This window comes from Acomys russatus, chromosome 29 (assembly GCF_903995435.1).
Source record: "Acomys russatus chromosome 29, mAcoRus1.1, whole genome shotgun sequence".
NCBI lineage: Eukaryota > Metazoa > Chordata > Mammalia > Rodentia > Muridae > Acomys > Acomys russatus.
The window spans coordinates 26,434,799-26,456,508 of record NC_067165.1 but is presented as its reverse complement, the minus strand read 5'-3'; the positions used below and the strand labels follow the sequence as shown (position 1 = coordinate 26,456,508).

The 21,710-nt window shown below is 47.1% G+C and overlaps 1 protein-coding gene and 4 non-coding genes across 5 annotated transcripts; 1 reads left to right on the top strand and 4 right to left on the bottom strand.

Moving 5' to 3' along the window:
• The first annotated feature begins 781 nt into the window (after positions 1-781).
• On the top strand, positions 782-18,778 carry Trnau1ap (tRNA selenocysteine 1 associated protein 1). Its single transcript, XM_051171014.1, has 9 exons — positions 782-885; positions 1,578-1,675; positions 4,889-4,988; positions 5,898-5,950; positions 9,946-10,077; positions 11,447-11,566; positions 16,670-16,832; positions 16,996-17,029; positions 18,642-18,778. The coding sequence occupies exons 1-9, from the start codon at positions 859-861 to the stop codon at positions 18,776-18,778; spliced, it is 864 nt and encodes a 287-aa protein (XP_051026971.1). The 5' UTR covers positions 782-858.
• Positions 18,779-19,826: 1,048 nt separating this feature from the next.
• LOC127212108 (small nucleolar RNA SNORD99) lies at positions 19,827-19,900 on the bottom strand. The gene has a single exon (XR_007833491.1). It is a non-coding gene; the product is annotated as a small nucleolar RNA SNORD99 (small nucleolar RNA).
• Positions 19,901-20,310: 410 nt separating this feature from the next.
• On the bottom strand, positions 20,311-20,437 carry LOC127212088 (small nucleolar RNA SNORA61). Its single transcript, XR_007833473.1, has one exon. It is a non-coding gene; the product is annotated as a small nucleolar RNA SNORA61 (small nucleolar RNA).
• A 159-nt stretch (positions 20,438-20,596) lies between these two features.
• Positions 20,597-20,726, bottom strand: LOC127212087 (small nucleolar RNA SNORA44). The gene has a single exon (XR_007833472.1). It is a non-coding gene; the product is annotated as a small nucleolar RNA SNORA44 (small nucleolar RNA).
• Positions 20,727-21,295: 569 nt separating this feature from the next.
• On the bottom strand, positions 21,296-21,431 carry LOC127212082 (small nucleolar RNA SNORA16B/SNORA16A family). Its single transcript, XR_007833467.1, has one exon. It is a non-coding gene; the product is annotated as a small nucleolar RNA SNORA16B/SNORA16A family (small nucleolar RNA).
• Positions 21,432-21,710: the final 279 nt, after the last annotated feature.

Sequence of the window (21,710 nt, the reverse complement as noted above, 5' to 3'; positions counted from 1 at the left end):
AAAGAGCCGGGCGCAGTGGCGCATGCCTTTAATCCCAGCACTCGGGAGGCAGAGGCGGGCGGATCGCTGTGAGTTAGAGGCCAGCCTGGTCTGCAAAGCGAGTCCAGGACAGCCAGGGCTACACAGAGAGACCCTGTCTCGAAAAACCAAAAAAAAAAAAAGTAAAAAGCGTGGAGCTGGAGAAATGGGTCCACCGTTAAGGACCCGCGGAACTATATAGAGATCATGCCACTGCCGGCCCTCTCCCCCAGAATTGATGAGTCATCAGTCTTTGATTGGATTATCAAGAACTATCCCTTAGTCCTCTCTGCCACAGGGCTTAGGAAAATGAAGTCCCATTACATCTTCAAAAAGGCGCTCTCGTTTTTTCGAGGTTGGTTAACAGAAAGAGGACCGGCTGTGCCGGCCGCGGCTCCTCCATAGTCCCAGGGAAGCGGGTCGTCCACGCTCCCAGAGGGGTTCCCTCACTAATTCTCCTTCCGTGCTTATGCTTGTTATTCCCCACAGAGAGCAATTCTTACATCTCTATTTAGAGAAGCATTTACGTGCTTTTATTAAAGAGCGGAGCAGTCCAACCCACAGTTTTTCCTCAGAGCGCATGCCAGCTAGCCTTCCTGCGCCGACTCGGAGCCACGCCCCTGCCCGTGCCGAAGCCACGCCCCGGGCCTGCCACGATGCCACGCCCCCTGCTAGCCGGAAGCTGCTGACGGATCGAAGGAAAACCCGGATCCGCGCCTCCAGCCGCCTACGCCGCGTGTGCGCGGGAGGTGCCTCAGGCGCAGACTCCGGGCGGGCTCGGCTGCGCAGACTGGCGCGAGCGCGCGCCACAGGCCCGCACAGTCCCCGCCCGGGTGCGGGATGGCGGCCAGCCTGTGGATGGGAGACGTGAGTGAGGGACACCTCCGCTCCGAGGAGGACAAGAGGGTCTCGAGTTTTTGGAGGAGGAAGGGCCCGAGGGGGAGGGGTCTTCGGATCCCAGAAGGGTGGAAGTGAACAGGAAAGGTATCGGAGACGTAAAGTAAACCAGGCCGGTTGTGGTGGCGCACACCTTAATCCCTGCACTTGCGAGGCAGAGGCAGGAGGATTGCCACAAGCTCGAGGCTTTAGGCCAGCTCTGGCTTCGTAGCGAGGCCCTGTCTTACCCCGGCCCTCATAGGACAGGGAGTCTAGAACATCAAAAGAAGGATTCATCCTATGCTGAGTCTATGGGTTAGAGGTTCTGGGGTCCATCTTTCCAGTGTGGGAAAGAACGAGATTTTGGGGGCGTGGAGTGAGTGGGAGGAACCCCAAGGGTTGAGGGGTCTTGTGTCTCTAGGGCGGAAGGCATGGGGAGTTCTATAAAGAGGGGAGCTGTTTTGTTTGTTTTGCTTTGAGATGGGGGTCTCCTCTAGTCCTGACTTCCCTGGTACCCACGATGTAGACCGATCTGCCTGCCATTGGCTACCGAGCAGTGGGCTTAGAGGCGTGCGCCCTTCTGGAAAACCTGGCTAGTCTAGCTTGACAGCGCAGTGGAATGTTCTGGACGCTGTGGGAAGGGCTGGACCCCCTCATGGGCCTCTGCCCTGGTGTTTACGCAGCTGGAGCCTTACATGGATGAGAACTTCATCTCGAGAGCCTTCGCCACCATGGGGGAAACCGTGATGAGCGTCAAAATCATCCGAAACCGCCTCACTGGGTACGGCTCCCTTTTCCTCTTTCTTTTCTCGCTGAATAGAAGTGGCTGCTGCTGTCTTAAACACTGCACAGGGTCAGAGCCTCTCACCATTCCTAGTAGGAGGGATCACAGTATTAAAAAAGGAATGTAGAGCCTGGCGGGCGGTGGCACACGCCTTTAATCCCAGCACTCGGGAGGCAGAGGCAGGTGCATCGCTGTGAGTTCGAGGCCAGCCTGGTCTACAAAGCGAGTCCAGGACAGCCAAGGCTAACACAGAGAAACGCTGTCTCGAAAAACCATTGGGGGAAAAAAAAAAAGAAAAAAAAAAAGGAATGTGGAAGGTGGCTTCCTGAGCAGAAGTCCCGAGTAGTTCAGGTTTCATTACCCCAGTGTTGCCAGTCAGGATGCTGGAACCTGTGTTAAAAAAAACAAGGTCTCGCTGTAGTACCATAGACTTACAGCAGTCCTGCTTCTGCCTCCCAAGTACTGGAATCATAGGTGTGTCCCCACTCCTGGCTCTTTTCTTTCTTTCTTTCTTTTCTTTTATTTATTTATTTATTTTTATTTTTTGGTTTTTCGAGACAGGGTTTCTCTGTGTAGCCTTGGCCATCCTGGACTCACTTTGTAGACCAGGCTGGCCTCGAACTCACAGCGATCCGCCTGCCTCTGCCTCCCGAGTGCTGGGATTAAAGGCGTGTACCACCACGCCCGGCATTCTTTATTTTTTTTTAAATATTTATTTTTACTTTAGATTACAGGTGTATGTATGTAATGGGCAAGAGTGCAGGTGCCTTTGGAGGCCGGCGGTGTCAAATCCGGTGTGGCCCTTCATGGTTGCTGAATATCAGACTGAGGTCCCTTGGTTCTGTACTACTGTACGGAACTCTTTACAGCTGAACCTTTTTATAGTTTTGAGCATGTGGCATGTCACCCACAACTCTCTCCTCTTTCTTCCTTCCTTTCTTTCTTTTTTCAAGAAATTAGGAGAGTTTAGAAGTACAAGTTTCCAGGGAAGGCCGTGAGGTGGCTCAGCAGTCAGGCTGAGGTACGAGCACTTACCTCATAAGCCTGTTGACCGGAGTTGGAAACCCTGGACCCATGATACGTTGTCCAGAATTCTCAAATAATCGATGAACAGTGGTGGTATATGCCTTTAATCCCAGCAGTTGGGAAGCCAGAACGAGCCAGAGCTATATGGTGGATACTCTGTCTCAAAAAAGCAAAGGATTTTCAAATAATTAATGTAAATATTAAAGAATTTTTAAAAGAGCTGAATATGCCTTTAATCCAAGAATTCTGGAAACAAGTTGAGGTGGGTGGGTCTCTGAGTTCAAGGCTTTCATAGTCTATATATTAAGTTCAAGGGCAGCCAAGGCTCCGTAGAGAACCCGTCTCAAACAAAAAGTATAAAAGACAGGGTCTCAGGGCTGGAGAGCTGGCTCAGAGGTTAAGAGCACTGTCTGCTCTTCCAGAGGTCCTGAGTTCAATTCCCAGCAACCACATGATGGCTCACAACCATCTAGAATGAGATCTGGTGCCCTCTTCTGGCGTGCGGGAACAGGCAGTGAAAACACTGTATACATAATAAACAAATAAATCTTTTTTTTTTTTTTTTTTTTTGTTTTTCGAGACAGGGTTTCTCTATGTAGCCTTGGCCATCCTGGACTCACTTTGTAGACCAGGCTGGCCTCAAACTCATAGCGATCTGCCTGCCTCTGCCTCCCGAGTGCTGGGATTAAAGGTGTGCGCCACCATGCCCGGCTACAAATAAATCTTTAAAAAGACAGGGTCTCATTTTATAGTGCAGACTGGCCTTGAACTCACTATGCATCCAGGACCGGCACTGAACTTGAGACAGCCTGCTAGCCTCAGCTTCTAAACTTTGCCATCTCAAGTGTTCTGATCACAGGTATATACCACCATCATGAGCAACTCCACAGCCTTCCTTTTCCTATGACACTTCCCTGCCTTCGAGCTGGGTACAGAATCCCGTGGGTGTTAGGCAGGTGCTTTAGTGTGGACTTTGTAGTTTTGTTTGGCTTTTCGAGACAGGATTTCTCTGTGTAGCCTTGGCTATCCTCGAACTGAGTCTGTGACAAGGCTGGCCTCACATTTTCAGTGCTCTGCCTGCCTCTGCCTCCTGAGAGACCTGGGATTAAGGTTGTGTGTTGCTACTGCCCAGTTTAATGTACACTTTTTGTTTTGTTTTGTTTTGTTTTTCGAGACAGGGTTTCTCTGTGTAGCCTTGGCTGTCCTGGACTCACTTTGTAGACCAGGCTGGCCTCGAACTCACAGCGATCCACCTGCCTCTGCCTCCCAAGTGCTGGGATTAAAGACGTGCACCACCACTACCCAGCTCTAACGTAGATAGAAATCGTGACCTTCTGGATTGGTTTCTTCTGTATTTTCTCTGGGGCTATTCTCAAGTTCTAGTAAGCCAGATAATGGATCTGAAGGCCTGAGTGGATCACATTAAGGGTTTTTGACAGCATTTCATAGGTACATAGTAAGTGGTTTATTAAATAAGTCAGGGACTGGCCAGATTCACAGTCCTTGTCTTTAAGTTTGTAGTTGTTTCTGATCTGGACTACAGAGTAGAATAAAAATAGTGTGGCTCTATCAGAAAACCGTTATTGGAAATTATTTATTTATTTATTATGTATACAACATTCTGCCTTCATGTGAGCCTGCCCACCAGAAGAAGGTCCCAGATCTCATCGTAGATGGTTGTGAGCCACCATGCTGTTGCTGGGAATTGAACTCAATACCTTAACCTCTGAGCCATCTCTCCAGCCCCCGAAAACCATTTTTTTTTTAAGCTGGGCACATGTCTGTCTTTTATCCCAGCACTTAGAAGACAGAGGCAGGTGGATCTTTGTGAGTTCAAGGCCAGACTGGTCTACAGAGTGAGTTCCAGGGCAGACAGAGCTATGTAGTAAAACCTGTCTTAACAGAAAAGGGGGGGAGAAAAAAAAGAAAGCTGGGGCTGGAGAGTTGGCTCAGTGGTTAAGAGCACCGTCTGCTCTTCCAAAGGTCCCAGGTTCAATTCTCAGCACCCACATGGCAGCTCACAACTGTCTGTAACTCCAAGATCTGACACCCTCACACCAATGCACATAAATTTAAAAATTAAATAAAAATATTAAAAAAAAGAAAGAAAGAAAGCCATTTTTTCTCTCTTCTGGCCAAGATGTAGCTGGACATCCTTATCACTTTTTCTCTGCTTGCTTCCAGAATCCCAGCTGGCTACTGCTTTGTGGAATTTGCCGATTTGGCCACAGCCGAGAAGTGTTTGCACAAAATTAATGGGAAGCCGCTTCCAGGAGCTACACCTGTAAGGACATTGGGATGATGAAGACCTTGCCGTTTTGTTGTCGTTAATTACCAGCACATAATGAATTGCTACCAGAAACTTACAGCATTTTATTTAATCCCCAAGCCACCTGCACAATAGGTTCTGTTATCTTTGATCAACCAGGAAACTGAAGCGGAGGGAGGTGCGATGACTCGCTGAGGTAGCAAGTGGCAGAGCCAAGATTCAGACGGAAGATTAACTGCCTTCAAGCCCAGGCCCTTCCGCTTTGCAGTACTCCCTTTATTACAGAAGATCCAAAAATTGTGCTGGGGGTGTAGCTTAGTGGTAGAGTACTTGTCTAGCATGCCCAGGTCGCTGGGTTCATTCTCCATCAAAAATAATAAATGAAGATTTGAAGCTCTAGGGGCTGGAGAGATGGCTCAGCAGTTAACAGCACTGTCCTGAGTTCAGTTTCCAGCAACCACATGGTGGCTCACAACCATCTATAAGGTGATCTAATGCCCTCTTCTGTACTGCAGGTGTACGTGCAGGCAGAGCACTGCATATATAATAATAAATAAATATTTTTTTAATCTTTTTTAAAAATTAAAAAAAAAAATGAAGCTCTAGGTCTTTTCCTAGTTGAGAATCTAGAACAGGCTGGCAGCAGCAAGAACACATTTCAAGAGAGTCACATTCTGCTCTTCCTACAGTTACTTAGCTTACAGCTGTACCAGCTGCCACACCTGGGCTCATAGAACCATGGAGCTGGCAGTGCCCTTAACGGTCAACCCTGCAACCCCTTCATTTTATACAGGAGAAAAGCTGAGGCTTAGAGAGGGGGAGATGTTTTGGCCAAGGTAATTTATTTCAGTTTTTTTCAAATATTGTTTGACTTTTGAAAGACCCTTCTCCATTTTAATTGTCCATGTGTTTTTAAATTTCCAGGCAAAACGTTTTAAACTGAATTATGCAACTTATGGAAAACAACCAGACAGTAGGTAAGGAGCCGCACCAGTGTAGGCCAAGCCCTAATATATGTCTGGACAGAAGCACAGGATGTTACGGTGCAATTACTGCCAACAGGAGGGTGGGGACGTGAATCTGGCTGCAATTTGCCCCCTTCTGAAAGGCAGCACTCTCCCCCTCCCTGGCCTCCGTGTGAGGCAAGGCCCTGTCCTTCCTTTTTTGGATGGCTCCTTTTAGTGGGGGAGACAGAGTCTCATGTTCCCAGACTGGCCTCAAGCTCTGGTCAAGGATGACCTTAAACTTGTAACCGTCTGCTCCATCTGCCTCCCACGTGCTGGGTTAGGACATGTGCTTCACCCCCAGGTTTGCTAGATGGTAAAGACACATAGTGCTGCTAATTGAACCCAGATCCTTGTGCATGGAAGGTGTCTTAGTCACTCAAGATTTCTGTGGAGAGACACAGAGACCAAGACAACTCTTATAAAGAAAGCATTTAATGGGGGGAGGGCTTACTTAGAGTTTCAGAGGCTAGCCCTTTATCATCATGGCAGGGAGCATGGCAACAGACACTGTAAGCATTGTAGGGGTGGTTGACAACAATGTCCTGACCAGTAGGCGCAGAGAGACATGGGGCTTGGAGTGGGCCTTCGAAACTTCAAAGCCTAGCCCAGTGACACACTTTCACTCACTGGACACCAAACACCAAATATATGCACCTGTGGGGGCCAGTCTCACTCAAACCTCCCCAGAAGGCAAAAACTATATTTTGTCTCAGCCCTGGCTGTTTATTTTTTGTTTTTTAATCAAAGTTTCTCTATGTAGCCCTGGCTGTCCTGGAACTCACTCACTATGTGGACCCAGCTAGCCTCAAATTCAGAGATCCGCCTGCCTCTGCCTCCCAAGTGCTAGGATTAAAGGCATGCGCTACCGCCAACTAGCATTATTATTATTATTATTTTTTTTTTTTTTTTATTGAGACGGGGTCTGTAGCCTACACTAACCTAGAATTCACTATGTTGCCCAGGCTGGCCTTAACTCACAGCAGTCATCTTTATGCCTCATAGGTGCTTAAGATTTTGGGTGTATGCCACCATGCTTGGCAGTATCATATCTTTGCTCTGTGTGGTCCTCCCTCAACCTTCCACCCTGTTAGGTTTTGAGGTCTTATTCAGTAAGAATCTACTTATTGGGGGCTGGAGAAATGGCTCAGAGGTCTGCTCTTCCAAAGGTCCTGAGTGCAATTCCTAGCAATCACATGGTGGCTCACAACCATCTATAGTGACATCTAGTGTCCTTTTCTGTTGTGCAAGCATATATGCAGGCAGCACTGTGAATGATAATAATAATAATAATAATAATAATAATAATAATAATAATAATAATAATCTACTTACTATAACAGTATGCGTTGGTTATCATGTACAGTGGCTCTCAGGAAGCAGCATTTCTACAGCCTTAGGGATTTAGCAGTCCAGGCTAGAAGAAGTGGTCCAGTTTTGCATTTCGACATTGGAAGCAATGCTGCCTGCTTCACTCTGCTTCTTATTGAACAATGGTTCTTCAGCCTCTAAAGACAGCACTGTGGTCAGGCATGGTGGCACCATGCCATCCCTGCTCTCAGCATTCAGGAGGTAGAGGCAAGAGGAACATGGCAAGTTAGAGGTACTCCTGGCGTACATGGTGAGTTCTCAGCTAGCCAGGGCTGCATGGCAAGGCCCCTACTCAAACCAAACAATTGAGTTGTTCTCCTTAGTCTTCAGTAGTTTTTGACAATTTAAGACAATGTCTCAGAAGCTTTACCAAGCTTGTTTTACACTGACCGTGCAATTCCGACTTTGAGAATTTATTCATGGTTCTGTGCAAGGAGTAACCTCACAAGTGCTTATTAAAACATGTGTGCGATTGGGAACGCTGAGAGAGTCCTAGACGGCCTGATGGTAGAGAAGGGGCTCAGTTATAATGTGTTCATTTATTGGAATGCTCCCCAGCCACATTGTAGAGTCCTCATGTCATGGTGTAGGCAATATGGCTGTGTTGCCTAGGTGACCTCAGACTCCTGCCGTGGCCTCCTGAATGCCTGAGGTTTACAGGTGAGGTTCCCTGCGCGCAGTCTGGGCAATATATGAGAACTAAAAGTAGCAGAAATGAGATCTAATGGATCATATTGAAGTTTTGTAAACTCAAAAGGAATGACAGGGCTGGAGGATGTAGCTCGTTAGGCAGTGTCTGTGCAGGGAGCCCTGGGTTCAGTCCCCACCACCACATAAAATGGCATAGAGACTCATGCCTGCAATCCCACCACTTGGGAGGTGGAGGCGGGTAAATCAGAAGATTAGGTCATTTTAAGCAAAATGTGGAGTTTGAGGCTAACTTGAGCTATATGAGACTCTGTTTCAAAAACCATATGATGGGCTAGAGAGATGGCTCAGCAGTTGAGAGGGCTCATTGCTCCTGCAGAGGACTAGAGTTCATTTCCAGCATGTGTGTAGACATCAAGGCAAAGTCTCACACACCCAAGGCCGACTGTGAACTTGCTACAGAGCTAAAGCTAGCCTTGAGCTGTGCATCCTCCGCTCTACCTGGGCTACCAGGTCTGGCCACTAATTTTATTTTTCTTATGAGGTTGGGTTGTTTGTTTTTGGCTTTTCAAGACAGGGTTTCTCTGTGTAGCTCTGACTGTCCTAGAACTCACTCTGTAGGCCTGGAACTCAGCTCTGCCTGACTCTGCCTCCCCAGGGCTGAGATCAAAGGTGTGAGCCACCACCACTGCCTAGCTTCTTTGTGAGTTTTTATATTCTAATTTTACACAAAGAATGGGTATCATGCCTGAAATGCTAAAATAGACCTGACATGGTGGCACAATACAAAAACTGATTCTCAAAACTAAATACATTTGTAAACATTTCAGAAAACCTTTGTTGATCCTTTTCCAACAGAGTTTGAGCGTTTCATCTTAAATAGCTTTAGGGCTTTAGAGTGTCTTGGTTTTTTTGTTTGTTTTGTTTTATTTTTAAAGATCTATTTATTTATACAGTATTCTGCCTGCATGTGTGTCTGCATGCCAGAAGAGGGCACCAGATGTCATTGTAGATGGTTGTGAGCCACCATGTGGTTGCTGGGAATTGAACTCAGGACCTTTAGAAGAGCAGTGCTCTTAACCTCTGAGCCACCTCTCCAGCCCGAGTGTCTTATTTTATTTTATCATTACATTCAACATGCGAAAACTCCATGAAGATGTCTCTGATCTATCCCTTCATCTGATCTCTGTCTCTCTGCCTCTCACCTCTCTCTCTCTCTCTCTCTCTCTCTCTCTCTCTCTCTCTCTCTCTCTCTCTCTCTTGTTCTTTTACTTTCTTTTATTGAGACAAGTTTTTACTATATCCTTGGCTGCCCTAAAACTTATAGCAGTTGGCCATACCTCAAACTCAGAGAACTCTTGATGCTAAAAGTCAGACAACTTTCCTATATTGTTTGGAAAATTCAGGACATGGTACTGTTTCCATAACTCCTTTGCCACATGTATAATGAACTAAAATGCTAGGCTGACTAAGCTTCACACACATGAGTCTAGGGTATCTGATTAAGTAGGCAAATCAGATTTGGTGTTCTTGAGAAGGCCCTAGAGATTTATCTGAACTATGCCAGATATCACTAGATATGGCAAAATGTACTGTAGTTCAATTCCAGCACTCAGGAGGCATAGGTGGGAGGATTGCTAGGAGTTTGGGATCAGCCTGGGCTCCATAGCAAAATCTTTTGTCTTAGAAAAGAGACTCAAGAGGCAGAGGCAGGCAGATGTCTGTGAGTTCAAAGCCAACCTGGTCTACCAATCGAGTCCAGAACAGCCAGGGCTCTTGTTACACAGAGAAACCTTGATTCAAAAAAACAAAAAGAAAAGAAAAGCGGAGAAAGGAAGATTTCGGAAACTGACATCAGAGTTTTGTGTTTTTTTTGTTGTTTTGTTTTGTTTTTTGTTTTTTTTTTTTTTTTTGTCTTGTTTTGTTTGTTTACTCTTCTCTCCTCTCAGCCCTGAGTACTCCCTCTTTGTGGGGGACCTGACCCCAGACGTGGATGATGGCATGCTGTATGAGTTCTTTGTCAAAGTCTACCCCTCCTGCCGGGGAGGCAAGGTGGTTTTGGACCAGACAGGCGTGTCTAAGTAAGGCCTTCCCTGCTATTTGTGTTTCCTCCTGGTTCTGCATTCATACCCCTGTGAAGGTGTTGAGGAGACACCAGGGAGGGTGGTGGCTCCGCGTGCAGGCTTCCAAGCCAGGCAGCCTGGTTTGAACCTCACCATCACTGACAAGGAACTATGCAGTAGACAAATGACTATGTTCCAATCTATACATTAAGACAATCTAGCTGTGGCATTCATATGATTGACAGTAGAGGAAATAATATAAATAGCTAGTTGTCACTGTTTACTTCTGTTACTAAGGCTTTCTACGTAGTTAAAAATGTTATAGTTTAGCCTAATGTGGTAGTGCACACCTGTATTTCCAGCACTCAGGAGCCAGAGGCAGGTGGATCTCTGGGTTCAAGGCCAGGTTGGTCTACAAAGAGAGGCCAGGACAGCCAGGACTGTTACTGCCAGACAGAGAAAAACAAACAAAAAAAAAGTTAAAGACATTCAAAGGGCTAGTGTATAGCTCAGCGTTAGGGAGCTGGCTTAGCGTGTACAAGGTCCCGAGTTCTATTTCCCAACTCTAGGCGGGAAGGAAGGCTTTTCTTATTTTCTTTCATCTTTACTGTGCATAGGATTGAACCCAGCCATATATATCCTCCAAATCGAAGAATGGCGCATTCTTTTTATATTTCAGTACTGGGGCTGCACCTAGCTACTTAGTGTGCTAAGCCAGTGAGTAGTGAGTGCCCTACCACAGAGGCACTTCTTCAGTCCTGTCTCTCCTCTTTGTTTCCATGTGGCCATAGCTGGCCTGGAACTCACTATTCTCCATGCTTGGTTTCCTTAGTGCTAGTATTACAGGCATGTGCCACTAGCAGCAAAAGATAGACTCTTGACCAATGCAGTCCTTATCCTCCGGCTTTCGGCATGTGGCCCAGAGTTTCTGGTGTGTGTGTGACTTTGAGCAAGTTATCAGACCTCTGAACTCTGGCTGCTCTTTAGTGCAGTGTGGCACTCCATGGGAAGGGCGCTCACCAACTGCAGGCATCAGGAACCAGGTCTGTCTGTACCTGCTTCACCACATACCTCGCATAACTCCTTGTAAGGTCTGAAAAGCGTGTGGGGCGACTTCACAGTGGAAACAGTGTTGCCTTCCACACTAGGAAGGAGCCTGGATGCAGGTGTGGAGGGGAGTGGGCAACTGAACAGAAAGAAGGGATTGGCAGTGTGGGGATCACAGTGTGTCTGCCCTGACCCTCTGCACCGTGTGTGCTGGGACTCGCCGCCCCCCCCCCCAGCCCTCCTCCCCTGTGCTCCTCCTGCTTCTTCCCCACCCTCCGTTCCGTGTAGGCTTCATCACAGCTGGGATCTAAGGAGTGTGTTGGGTTTTCTCTCCCTCCAGGGGCTATGGTTTTGTGAAATTTACAGATGAATTGGAACAGAAGCGAGCCTTGACGGAGTGCCAGGGAGCAGTGGGACTGGGGTCTAAACCTGTGCGGCTCAGTGTGGCCATTCCTAAAGCGTGAGTCCTGCAGAGAGCAGCGGCCCTGGACCAGCCTGGGGCTCTCGCTGGCTGTTTGTTAATCAGGACACCCATCCATTCATGGGACACAAAGCGACAGAGAGGCAGAAGTCACAAATACTGTGTGCTTCGGTCAGGCTGGGTGTGGGGATGAACTAGTATGCTCCCAGCTAGGTAGTCAGACGTTGAGGGCAAGAGCCGAGGCCCTACCTTTGTTTCTATGTCCTTACTTCTTGCACAACAGCTGCTGTTGGGAAATTATCTATAGAATTGATCAGAGTTAAACAGAGGGGAAACTTTTTTTTTTTTATATGGAGGCTCACAAAGTTCCAGATAGTGTCTGTTGCAGTGGGAATGACTGGCTCAGAATTCTAAATAGTTGGAGCTGGAGAGATGGCTCAGCGGTTAAGAACACTGGCTGTTCTCCCAGTGGTCCCAGGTTCAATTTCCAGCACCCACATGGCATCTCACAACCATCTATAACTCTAGTTCTAGAGGTCCAACACCTTCCCACAGGTATACACTGCAGGCAAACACCAGTGCATATAAAATAAAAATAGAGGCCTGGAGAGATGGCTCAGAGGTTAAGGGCACTGGCTGCTCTTCCAGAGGTCCTGAGTTCAATTCCCAGCAGCCACATGGTGGCTCACAACCATCTATAATGTGATCTGGTGTCCTCTTCTGGCCTGCAGGTGTACATGCAGATAAAGCACTGTAAACATAATAATAAATAAATCTTAAAAAAAAAAAAAAAATAGAGCCAGGTGCAGTAGTGCATTCCTGTAATCCCAGTACTCAGTGAGGCAGAGGCAGGTGGATCTCTGTAAGTTCAAGGCCAGCCTGGTCTACAAAACAAGTCCAGGACAGCCATGGCTACACAGAAAAACCCTGTCTCAAAAAAAAAAAGCAAAAATAATAATAAAATTAATAAATTCATTTAAAAACAATTCTGGATAGCTTCTGAAATATTGTATGTCTCACTGTTAACTAGCTAGGTAGAAATAGAAAACTCTTGTAAGTTCAAGTGTGTTGTCTTACACAAGCATAAAGTGATTTTTCCATTAGTAACATCTTTTTGGGTTTGATTTGGTTTGGTTTGGTTTAGTTTGGTTTGGTTTTTCAAGATAAGATTTCTCTGTGTAGCCTTGGCTGTCCTGGACTCACTTTATAGACCAGGCTGGCCTCGAACTCACAGAGATCTGCCTGCCTCTACGTCCCTGAGTGCTGGGATTACAGGCAACTACCACCACACCTGGCTCATCTTTTTGTTTTTGGTTTTTTTTTTTTTTTTTTTTTTTTTTCAGGGACAGGGCCTCTCTGATTACACCTGGCTTCTTTGTTTTGTTCTTTGAGACAGGTCTTACTATCTATTCTTGACTACCCAGGAACTCACAGAGACCCAACTGCCTCTGCCTCCAAGTGCTGGCATTAAATGTGTATGCTATCATGAGTGACACTTCTTATCCTTCAGCCAGTGCAGTCCTTCTCAGCAGGTGGCGATGTCACTCCCTAGGAGGCATTGACAGCATCTGGAAATTTCTTAGGGTATTAGGACAGAGGATGTGCTGGTAGCATCCAGGAGGTCATAGCGAGGGGTGCTGCAGTCAGTGCACAGGGCAACCCTTGTGCCCTTCCACTAGCAGAAGTAGTACAGAGGCTGCCAGACTTCAGGGTGGACCTTCCACATGGTCATGTTGACACAACAGAGACTTGCATGTTCCACAAGGTCTCACTATGCAGCCCTGGCTGGCCCAAAACTTGCTTTGTACATCAGGCAGGCCTCAAACTCAGATCTATCTGCCTCTGCCTCCAGAGTGATGGGATTAAAGGTGTGGTCCAGCAGGCTCAGCAGAGAAAGTTACAGGTCTGGAGAGATGCTCTTCCAGAGGACCGACTTAGGAGGTTGAGATGGGAGGATCAGAGTTGCAGGCCAGCCAGGGCTACACAGAGAAACCCTGTCTTAAAAAACAAACAAAAAAGGTAGCATGCCTGGCTAATTATCATTTCTCAATTCCCTTCCAAGTTCATATATATAAGTCAATTTACATGTGGTAAGATTTATTTCTTTTGTAATTCTGGAGTTCAAACCCAGAGTCTTTCACTTACTTTTGAATTTCATAAGTAATATTTATTCCTTTTTTCTCTGTTTATTCCATTTGCACACTTCCCCGTGCAGTTGCACAATTCTCTGCGTGTGCTTCTTGGTAGGAATGGGGCTGCTTGGTATCAGACCTCACCTTCTAAGCAAAGCTCAGTCTCCACCACTCAAATAGTCTCCTGTCGATGGTTTTAGGTTTAACTACTGCAGCGTATTTTATGTGTAGGTTCTGTCCAACAATTCCTCTGTTGATCGTTTTTGCTGTTTTAGGGTGATCGATAATTAGACTCTGTCCATATGGCTGTAAACAGAAACAAAGGCTCGTCTGCAGACGTCTAACTTGTTCTATCTATGCCACACTGAACGCCATTGTTAGTAATCAGTGCCCACCCCTGGGGAGGTGTCCTCAAGCCCTCAGGAAAAGGGGTCAGGCCCTGGAGACTGCCTGAAGGAGACACAAGGAGCCTAGTCAGGGAAGATGAACCTCAGTTGCTGTCAACAGAGTGGTGGAGATGCATAGCTTCATAAAGAGGTGGACAGTCTGCCTACAGCCTGCAGCAAAGCATCCTGGTCTAGAGCTGCATGCTTCAGCAGACAGCAGCTGAGTCCCCTTCACAAAGTGAGGAGTTTACAGGTGCTCGGTCAAGTGCCGCCTTCGCAGTGCCTGGTGTTCTCCGCTCCTGCTAACAGCTTCCTCTCTGGCTTCCTGAGCAGAGCAATGGGATGTGCCAGTGGAGAGGAGAGAAGTGATTCTCCCGAGCCAGCCAGCTGCATGCTGGAGTCAGCGTGTGGCTCCTGTGTGATGTTGATGTCAGGACACTCTTAGTGGAAACCATCATCCCACGCCTGAGCTTTGCCTGTGCTCCTGAGATTTTCTCAACTAGGTTACCACTTCGATCTGAGCCTGTTTCTCCATACATGTTTTTCCTGACTTTGAAAGTGGTGGATCCTTTGTGGATTTGGCACCCTGTTGGGAGTTAAGTCTAGTCCTAGGATTAGCCTCAGCCAAATCACGGGACTTTATTCTTTTTTTATAAAGAAGGTCATATATTTAGCAGTGCCTCTGCCTCCCAAGAGCTGTCATTAAAGGTGAGAGTCATCACACCTGGCTCTAGTTTTTTTGTTTGTTTTGTTTTGTTTTGATTTTTCGAGACAGGGTTTCTCTGTGTAGCTCTGGGTGGCCTGGACTCGTTCTGTAGACCAGGCTGGCCTCGAACTCACAGAGATCCATCTGCCTCTGCTTCCCAAATGCTAGGATTAAAGGCATGTGCTACCACGCCTGGCTTTAGTTTTTAAATTTAAGACATTTTATTTGTTTTTTTGTTGTTGTTGTTGTTGTTTTTGTTTCGCTTTGTTTTGTTTTTCGAGACAGGGTTTCTCTGTGTAGCTTTGGCTGTCCTGGACTCACTTTGTAGACCAGGCTGTCCTTGAACTCAGCAATCTGCCTTCTTTCATCTTTGTGTGTGTTGTCAGGGTTATGCATTTTACCTACTGAACCATCTTGTCAATTCCAGAGTGTTTAGAGACTTAGCTTTCTTGTTGGTATGATGGCAGTGATAAATAAGGCCTTTATTGTATGTGTCCCCAGCACTGCAAGAACAAATTACAAATCCTAGGTAACTCATCAGATGAGGCAGCCTAGCATGTGAAAGACTTGAGCTCAACTCCACAGGAAAGTAACGTTCCTGCAGAGATAGTAAAGGCAGCTGCAGTGTGGGCCAGGTGGTGAGTAGTCTGTAGTTTGAAATCCATCTTGAGTCGTCATTATCATTTTATTATTTTTATCAGTTATTATATTATTATTACAGATAGGGGTTTCTCTGTGTAGCCTTGACTGTCCTGGAACTCACTCTGTAGACCAGGCTGGCCTCAAACTCAGAGACCCCCTTGCTTTTGCCTCCTGAGTACTGGGATTAAAGGTGTACTCCAGCCGGGCATGGTGGTGCCCTTAATCCCCGCACTTGAGAGGCAGAGGCAGGTGGATCGCTGTGAGTTCAAGGCCAGCCTGGCCTACAAAGGGAGCCTTGAAAAACAGAACACAAACAAATAAATGTGTACTCCACCACTGCCCAGCTAGCCCAGATTTCTTTCGTTTGTTTGGTTTTGGTTTTTGGTCTTTTTGAGATAGGGTTTCTTTGTGTAGCCTTGGCTGTCCTGACCTCACTTTGTAGACCAGGCTAGCCTGGAACTCACAGACATCCTCCTGCTTCTGCTTCCCTAAGTGCTGGGATTACAGGGATGTGCCACTGTGCCCGGAGTTATCCCAGATTTTTTTTTTTTTTAATGTATATATAGTATTCTGCCTACATGTACATCTGCACACCAGAAGAGGGCACTAGCTCTCAGTATACATAGTTGGGAGCCACCTTGTGGTTGCTGGGAATTTAACTCAGGACCTCTGGAAGAGCACTCAGTAACCTCTGACCATCTTTCCAGCCCTAGCTCAGATATTTTTCCTGCCATGTTTTCCTGAGCTTTTGCAATGTTAGAGGAAAGAGCCTCCCAAGATCTTGACAAAGGGACTGAACAGATGGCTCAGCGGTTGAGAAGAGCAGTGTCTGCTCTTCCAGAGGTCCTGAGTTCAGCTGCCAGCACCCATATGCATAGAATACATAAACAAATCTTTGCAGGGGGAGGGGGCGAGGGGATTGAGACAGGGTTTCTCTGTATAGCCTTGGCTGTCCTGGAACTCAGATCCGCCTGCCTCTGCCTCCTGAGTGCTGGGATTAAAGGTGTGCGCCACCACGCCCAGCAACATATCTTTTTTTAAAGGGAATTTTGAAGAAAGAGTCAGGCATGACAAACAGTTGAGCCAGGAAAGCTTGTGTCCTCCAGCATGGGATCTGCAGGCAGACCACCTAGCTTTGTCTGTCCCTTAGTCATGTGGCCCTGGAGCAGTCACTTGAATGTTCTGTGCCCTCATCTGTACAGCAGGGCGGGCATAGGGAATGTGGAGGGCAGTGGGAGGGAAGTGTCCTCTTACAGCTGGTTTTGTTTCCTGTAAGGAGCCGCGTAAAGCCAGTTGAGTACAGCCAAATGTACAGTTACAGCTACAACCAGTATTACCAGCAGTACCAGAACTACTATGCCCAGTGGGGCTATGACCAGAACACAGGCAGCTACAGCTACAGCTACCCCCAGTATGGCTACACACAGAGCACCATGCAGGTAACCGTGCTTGGCAACTCTTGGGTCTCATTTTGCCTCCAGGGACCATCATTGTCCCCAGTGAACTGGTCATGGGCTAGGGCTTTGAAAAGGTGGGGAAGGCTTGTAAAAAGCCATCTTGGATTTTCTCAGGGTCCTCACCCGGTCTCTCCTCTCTTGACAGACGTATGAAGAGGTCGGGGATGATGCACTGGAAGGTAAGGACCCTTGTGCCTCTGCTACCTGTTCAGGTACCAGCCAGATGCCAAAGAACACTAAAGATGCGTGAGCTTGCTCTTGTTTTGTTTTTCCAGACAGTTTCTCTGTGTAGCCCTGCCTGGCTGCCCTGGAACTTATAGACCAGGCTGGCCTTGAAGTCAGAGCTCTACCTGCCTCTGCCTCCCAAGTGCTGGTATTAAAGGCGTGCAACACCATGCCAGGCTGCAGCTTAGTTTACTTAAAGTACAGCTGAGTTTAAACTGAGACAAAATAGTTACTTTGAGTTGAAGGCGGGGTTTGGTTACATGGTGAGACTTTGTATCAAAAAAGAAGAGCAGATGTGGTGGTAGCTTTAACCACCGCACTTGTCAGGCAAGGACATGTATTTCCCAGTCAGAGGCCAGCCTGGTCCACATGGTGCCAGGAAAGATGAAGGAGAAGCAGAAGTGGAAAACGAGGCAGCTTGGTGTGGTAGTGCAAGGCTTTAGACCTAGTGTTGGTTCTAGACCAGACAGGGACACAGAGCTGTGGGGGTAGTCTAATGTATTTTGGTGCTAAGTACTGTCCCTGTGGCTCACCTTTTGATTAATAAAAAGCCATCCCACCTGGGCAGGGCAGATGAGATAGGTGTGGCTAAGGGTCCTGAGAAAGAAGAGAAGGGGGTGGGGGGGAGACCGCCATGAGAAGGAGAGGAGGCCGCCATGGGTTAGATGAAAGAAAAACACATGGCCAGCATGGATGGAGAATCCAGCCCAGATAAAAACATTAACAAGTATTTGGGATTATAGTTGGGAGGTAGCTTAATAAAAGTTATTGAAAACAAATGACATAAAAACAGGTATCACATGCCTGCCCCACTATGGGAGTAGTTAGAGGATTAATATCTGCCCTGCCCCAGGTTAACTATGGCTATTTAATATAACAAGTGTCAGTGTCTTAACTGAGCTAACTCCTGCTGAGACTCGACACTGAGGCCCTCCATGCCTAACATGGTAGAGCACCTCTGTAATCTCCAGGCTGAGGCAAGGTTGAGTTTGAGATGCACCTGGACCCAGCCCCAATAACCTATATGTCTGATATGGTTTGGTTTTTTGAGACAGGGTCTCTCTTGGCTGTCCTGGACTCCCTTTGTAGACCAGGCTGGCCTCAAACTCACAAAGATCCACCTGCCTCTGCTGGGATTAAAGGCGAGCACCACCATGCCCGGCAGGTTTTATTTTTTAGACATTTCAATATATCTGCTAAGGTTGAGTTGAAACTCATGATGCACCTGCCTCCACCTCCCAAGGAATGGAGTTACCCTTGAAAATGATTTCTGACAGACAGGATTAGGTCCCCCAGTTCATGTGACTGTGTCTTATATTAGATATTGGTTCAGTTCTTAAGGTGGCACTTTGGATTCATTAATTTTTAATTTTAAGTTTTAAATTTGAGAACAGGAAATCTAAGACTACAATTATTCAGGTGTGGCTTTGTAAGCTGAAGGAGAAACAGCAACTGTCACATGTTCCAAATCACTTCCTAAGACACCACCCTAAGCCTGGAGACAGGACCCGAACTCCTCCAAGTAAGTGGCTCTTTGGCCTGGTTGACCTTTGCTTTTCCCTCCAGACCCAGCACCACAGCTGGATGTGACTGAGGCCAACAGGGAGTTCATGGCGCAGAGCGAGGAGCTGTATGACGCACTGATGGACTGTCACTGGCAGCCCCTGGACACTGTGTGCTCAGAGATCCCTGCCATGCTATAGCCACATGGACTGTTATCAAGGCAAGAATTTTTTTCAATTGTGAAGCTTTTATCTTTTATAAGACTTTAATAAAACTGTCGTTTCCAGCATTGTTAGCAACTTCTCTTTTGCCTTTATGTGGTATTAAACTATGGTAAAAACCAACCAGCTCCCGTTTAAAATGCCCAGGCAGGAGTATGAGATACTCAGATTCATCTGACAAGTGCTCCCAGCAAGGGCCATACCTACCTGCCTCCCACAGGCATCACCTCCGCCCGCAGTTGGTCCTCAGGCAGGAACTCACAAGAGCCAGTGTTATCCATGGCCCCATGTGTCCTAGCTTTATTGGCACAGGCTGTGAAACTTGTAAGTCTTCAATAAACTAAATTTGCCTTGATTATCCTGTCTTCCACCAGTAGAAAAACTCCAGTTCCTACAAGCCCAAAGAACACAACTGACTGACCCCAGAACAAAGTTGAGCAGTGACAGGACCTGCTAATTACAGAGCCACTTTAATCCCAGCACTCGGGAGGCAGAGGCAGGTGGATCTCTATGAGTTAGAGGCCAGCCTGGTCCAGGGCAGCCAAGATTAACACAGAAAAACCCTGTCTCAAAAAACAAAATAATTAGAGCCACTAAGCCTTGCTTCTTCCTAGGTCAGGGCCCTGTGGAGGGTCAAGCAGCTTTATGGTCAGATACTCAAGAGGCAAGACACTGGTGTCCAACACTGAGAGCCTTCTCTATGTGGTCTCAGAATGCAGTTTATGACTCATGGGCATCACACCACAAAATAATCAAGGGGATGAAGAGATGGCTTAGTAGCAGTCAGAACATTTTTAAAAATCCACTTACAGAGAGACACTTTCCAAAGTCTTTATTGACAATTACATATTAAGTAATTTTACTCTGTAGACCAGGCTGGCCTGAGATGCACCTGTTTCTATCTTCAAGTGCTGTCTGCTTGCTTCCAAGGAGTCATTCCTCTTGCTGGATTTTTCTAGAAAGGAAGTGAGTGGACCAGTGTTAGTTCTGCCCTCAGGCTCAAATCCCCAATCAGGCTTTCTCTAAGAACTGGTCTCAGTCCCATATCCGCATTTCTCATCCATAGATGTCCACTAAGATTAGGTTTCATCATGGACCAGTGTCTGGGCTGCCGGCCTCCCCCCTCCTCAGGATGCATCTTCCCTGGCTGCAGGGATAATGGACAGTGCAAGATCAGGACTGTTTATGGCCTTCAATGGGTAGAGGACCAGCCAAGCCACCCCACACGGCAAGCATCCTGGTCCCTGGATGTGAGCAGCTAATACAGCACACACAGGCAAGACCATGAATTACTGAGATGCTAACCTTAGTTTTTCCAGCCAGGGTTCCTAACAGCCCTTAACTTACCCTTAACCACCAACTGTGGACCTAAGTGTAAATGATGGCCCCTTCACTGGTTACACGGCCCTAAAAAAAAAAAAAAAGCATGAAAGAAATCCAAGTCAGCAATGCAATGGTATCTTTACCCAGAGGCATCTTTAATTCTCAAATAATCCCATGTTAGAGCCTGGGCATGTCTGAATCTGGCCAATGCTCTATACCGAGTACAGTGCTGTGAGGCCAGCTTCAGGGTACTCTTCCTCCTTTACGACCACCAAGACCAGTGTCGCGATCCGATGGGAAAGGGAACCAGAGGGTCAGGCTGTCTCAGAGAGCAACTTTACCTGGTTTAATGAGGGGCAGACAGGCTAGCTTCGCAGACTTTCCAAGAGCCTTGAGTGTAACCTGCAGAAGGAAGCTTTGGCGTGAGCACTGAGGAACAGCACAGACAGCACTCTAGCCAAGCCCAGGCCTCATGTGTATAGGAAAGCTGAGTGGCAGCTACAGGCACTGTGCTGGCCTGGGCTGTCAAAGTCTCTCCAGTTACTCTGGCATGCAGTTGGAGATCCCATGGCTACAACCAGCCACAGCCCTTGGAAACATGCTGCATTTCTCAACCCCAAAACAGCCACTTACCAGGCCCCACTGCTGCCACCTCACCACCCTCATGTCTTGTGGGCTCCTTTTGTACTACTGACTTCATGGCGTCTTCACCTGGAACAGCTAAGATGAATGGCAACACAATTATCCACAGCAATTTTTTACTTCCCTTTCTTTTTAATAAAGAAAATTTATTCACTTCACATCCCAATTGTAGCCCCCCTCCCTTCTTATCTACAGTAATCTTATAGCCCTTGCACCTGGTCCTCAACTGGCCTCTTACAGATAAAAGTGACCAAGGCACTGTTACATACCAAGAGACATTTAAAGGCTCACCAAACTACCTCCAACTATCTTAGTCTGTTAACTCCACATTCAAGACATAAAGTTTTTTTGTACTGGCTTTGTGGAATACAAGCACTGATGTGTGGTTTTCTTTGTAGCCTGAAACTCACTCTAGACCAGGCTGGCCTACTGCCTGAGTGCTGAAATTAAGGTCGTGGGCCACACCCGCTTAGCACGTATCCTGATATTCATAGATTGACCCCCTAGATGCCCTGAGAAATCTGAAGGTGGAGTTGTCTTTTCCCAAAATGTTGCAGAACAGTTACTGCAAACAGAACCGCGACCGTCAAGGAAAACTGTTTCTCTGGGCCTCCGTTTTGACCACAGCAGCTACAGAGAAGCTGCTGCAGCTTCGATAAGGGCCACAGGCAGGTGGTGGTTACAAGTCTTCAAGCCCACACACGTGCTACCTGCCTCACCCTTACAGCTTTGTCTACCAGAGATGGACCCCTTCCCCCCCCGCAAAAGACAACCCTGTAAGCTTCAAAGACCCTTAGTTTAATGCATGCAACTTAAAACACTGGCACAGGTTTCTGAAAATAACCCACAGCAGTCTCGAACTCGTGACGCTCCGGGGGCTCCACACACAAATTCTGACCAACTAACTTGGTTAAGCCACTACGGTTAAGTTTTAAAAATTGCCGCT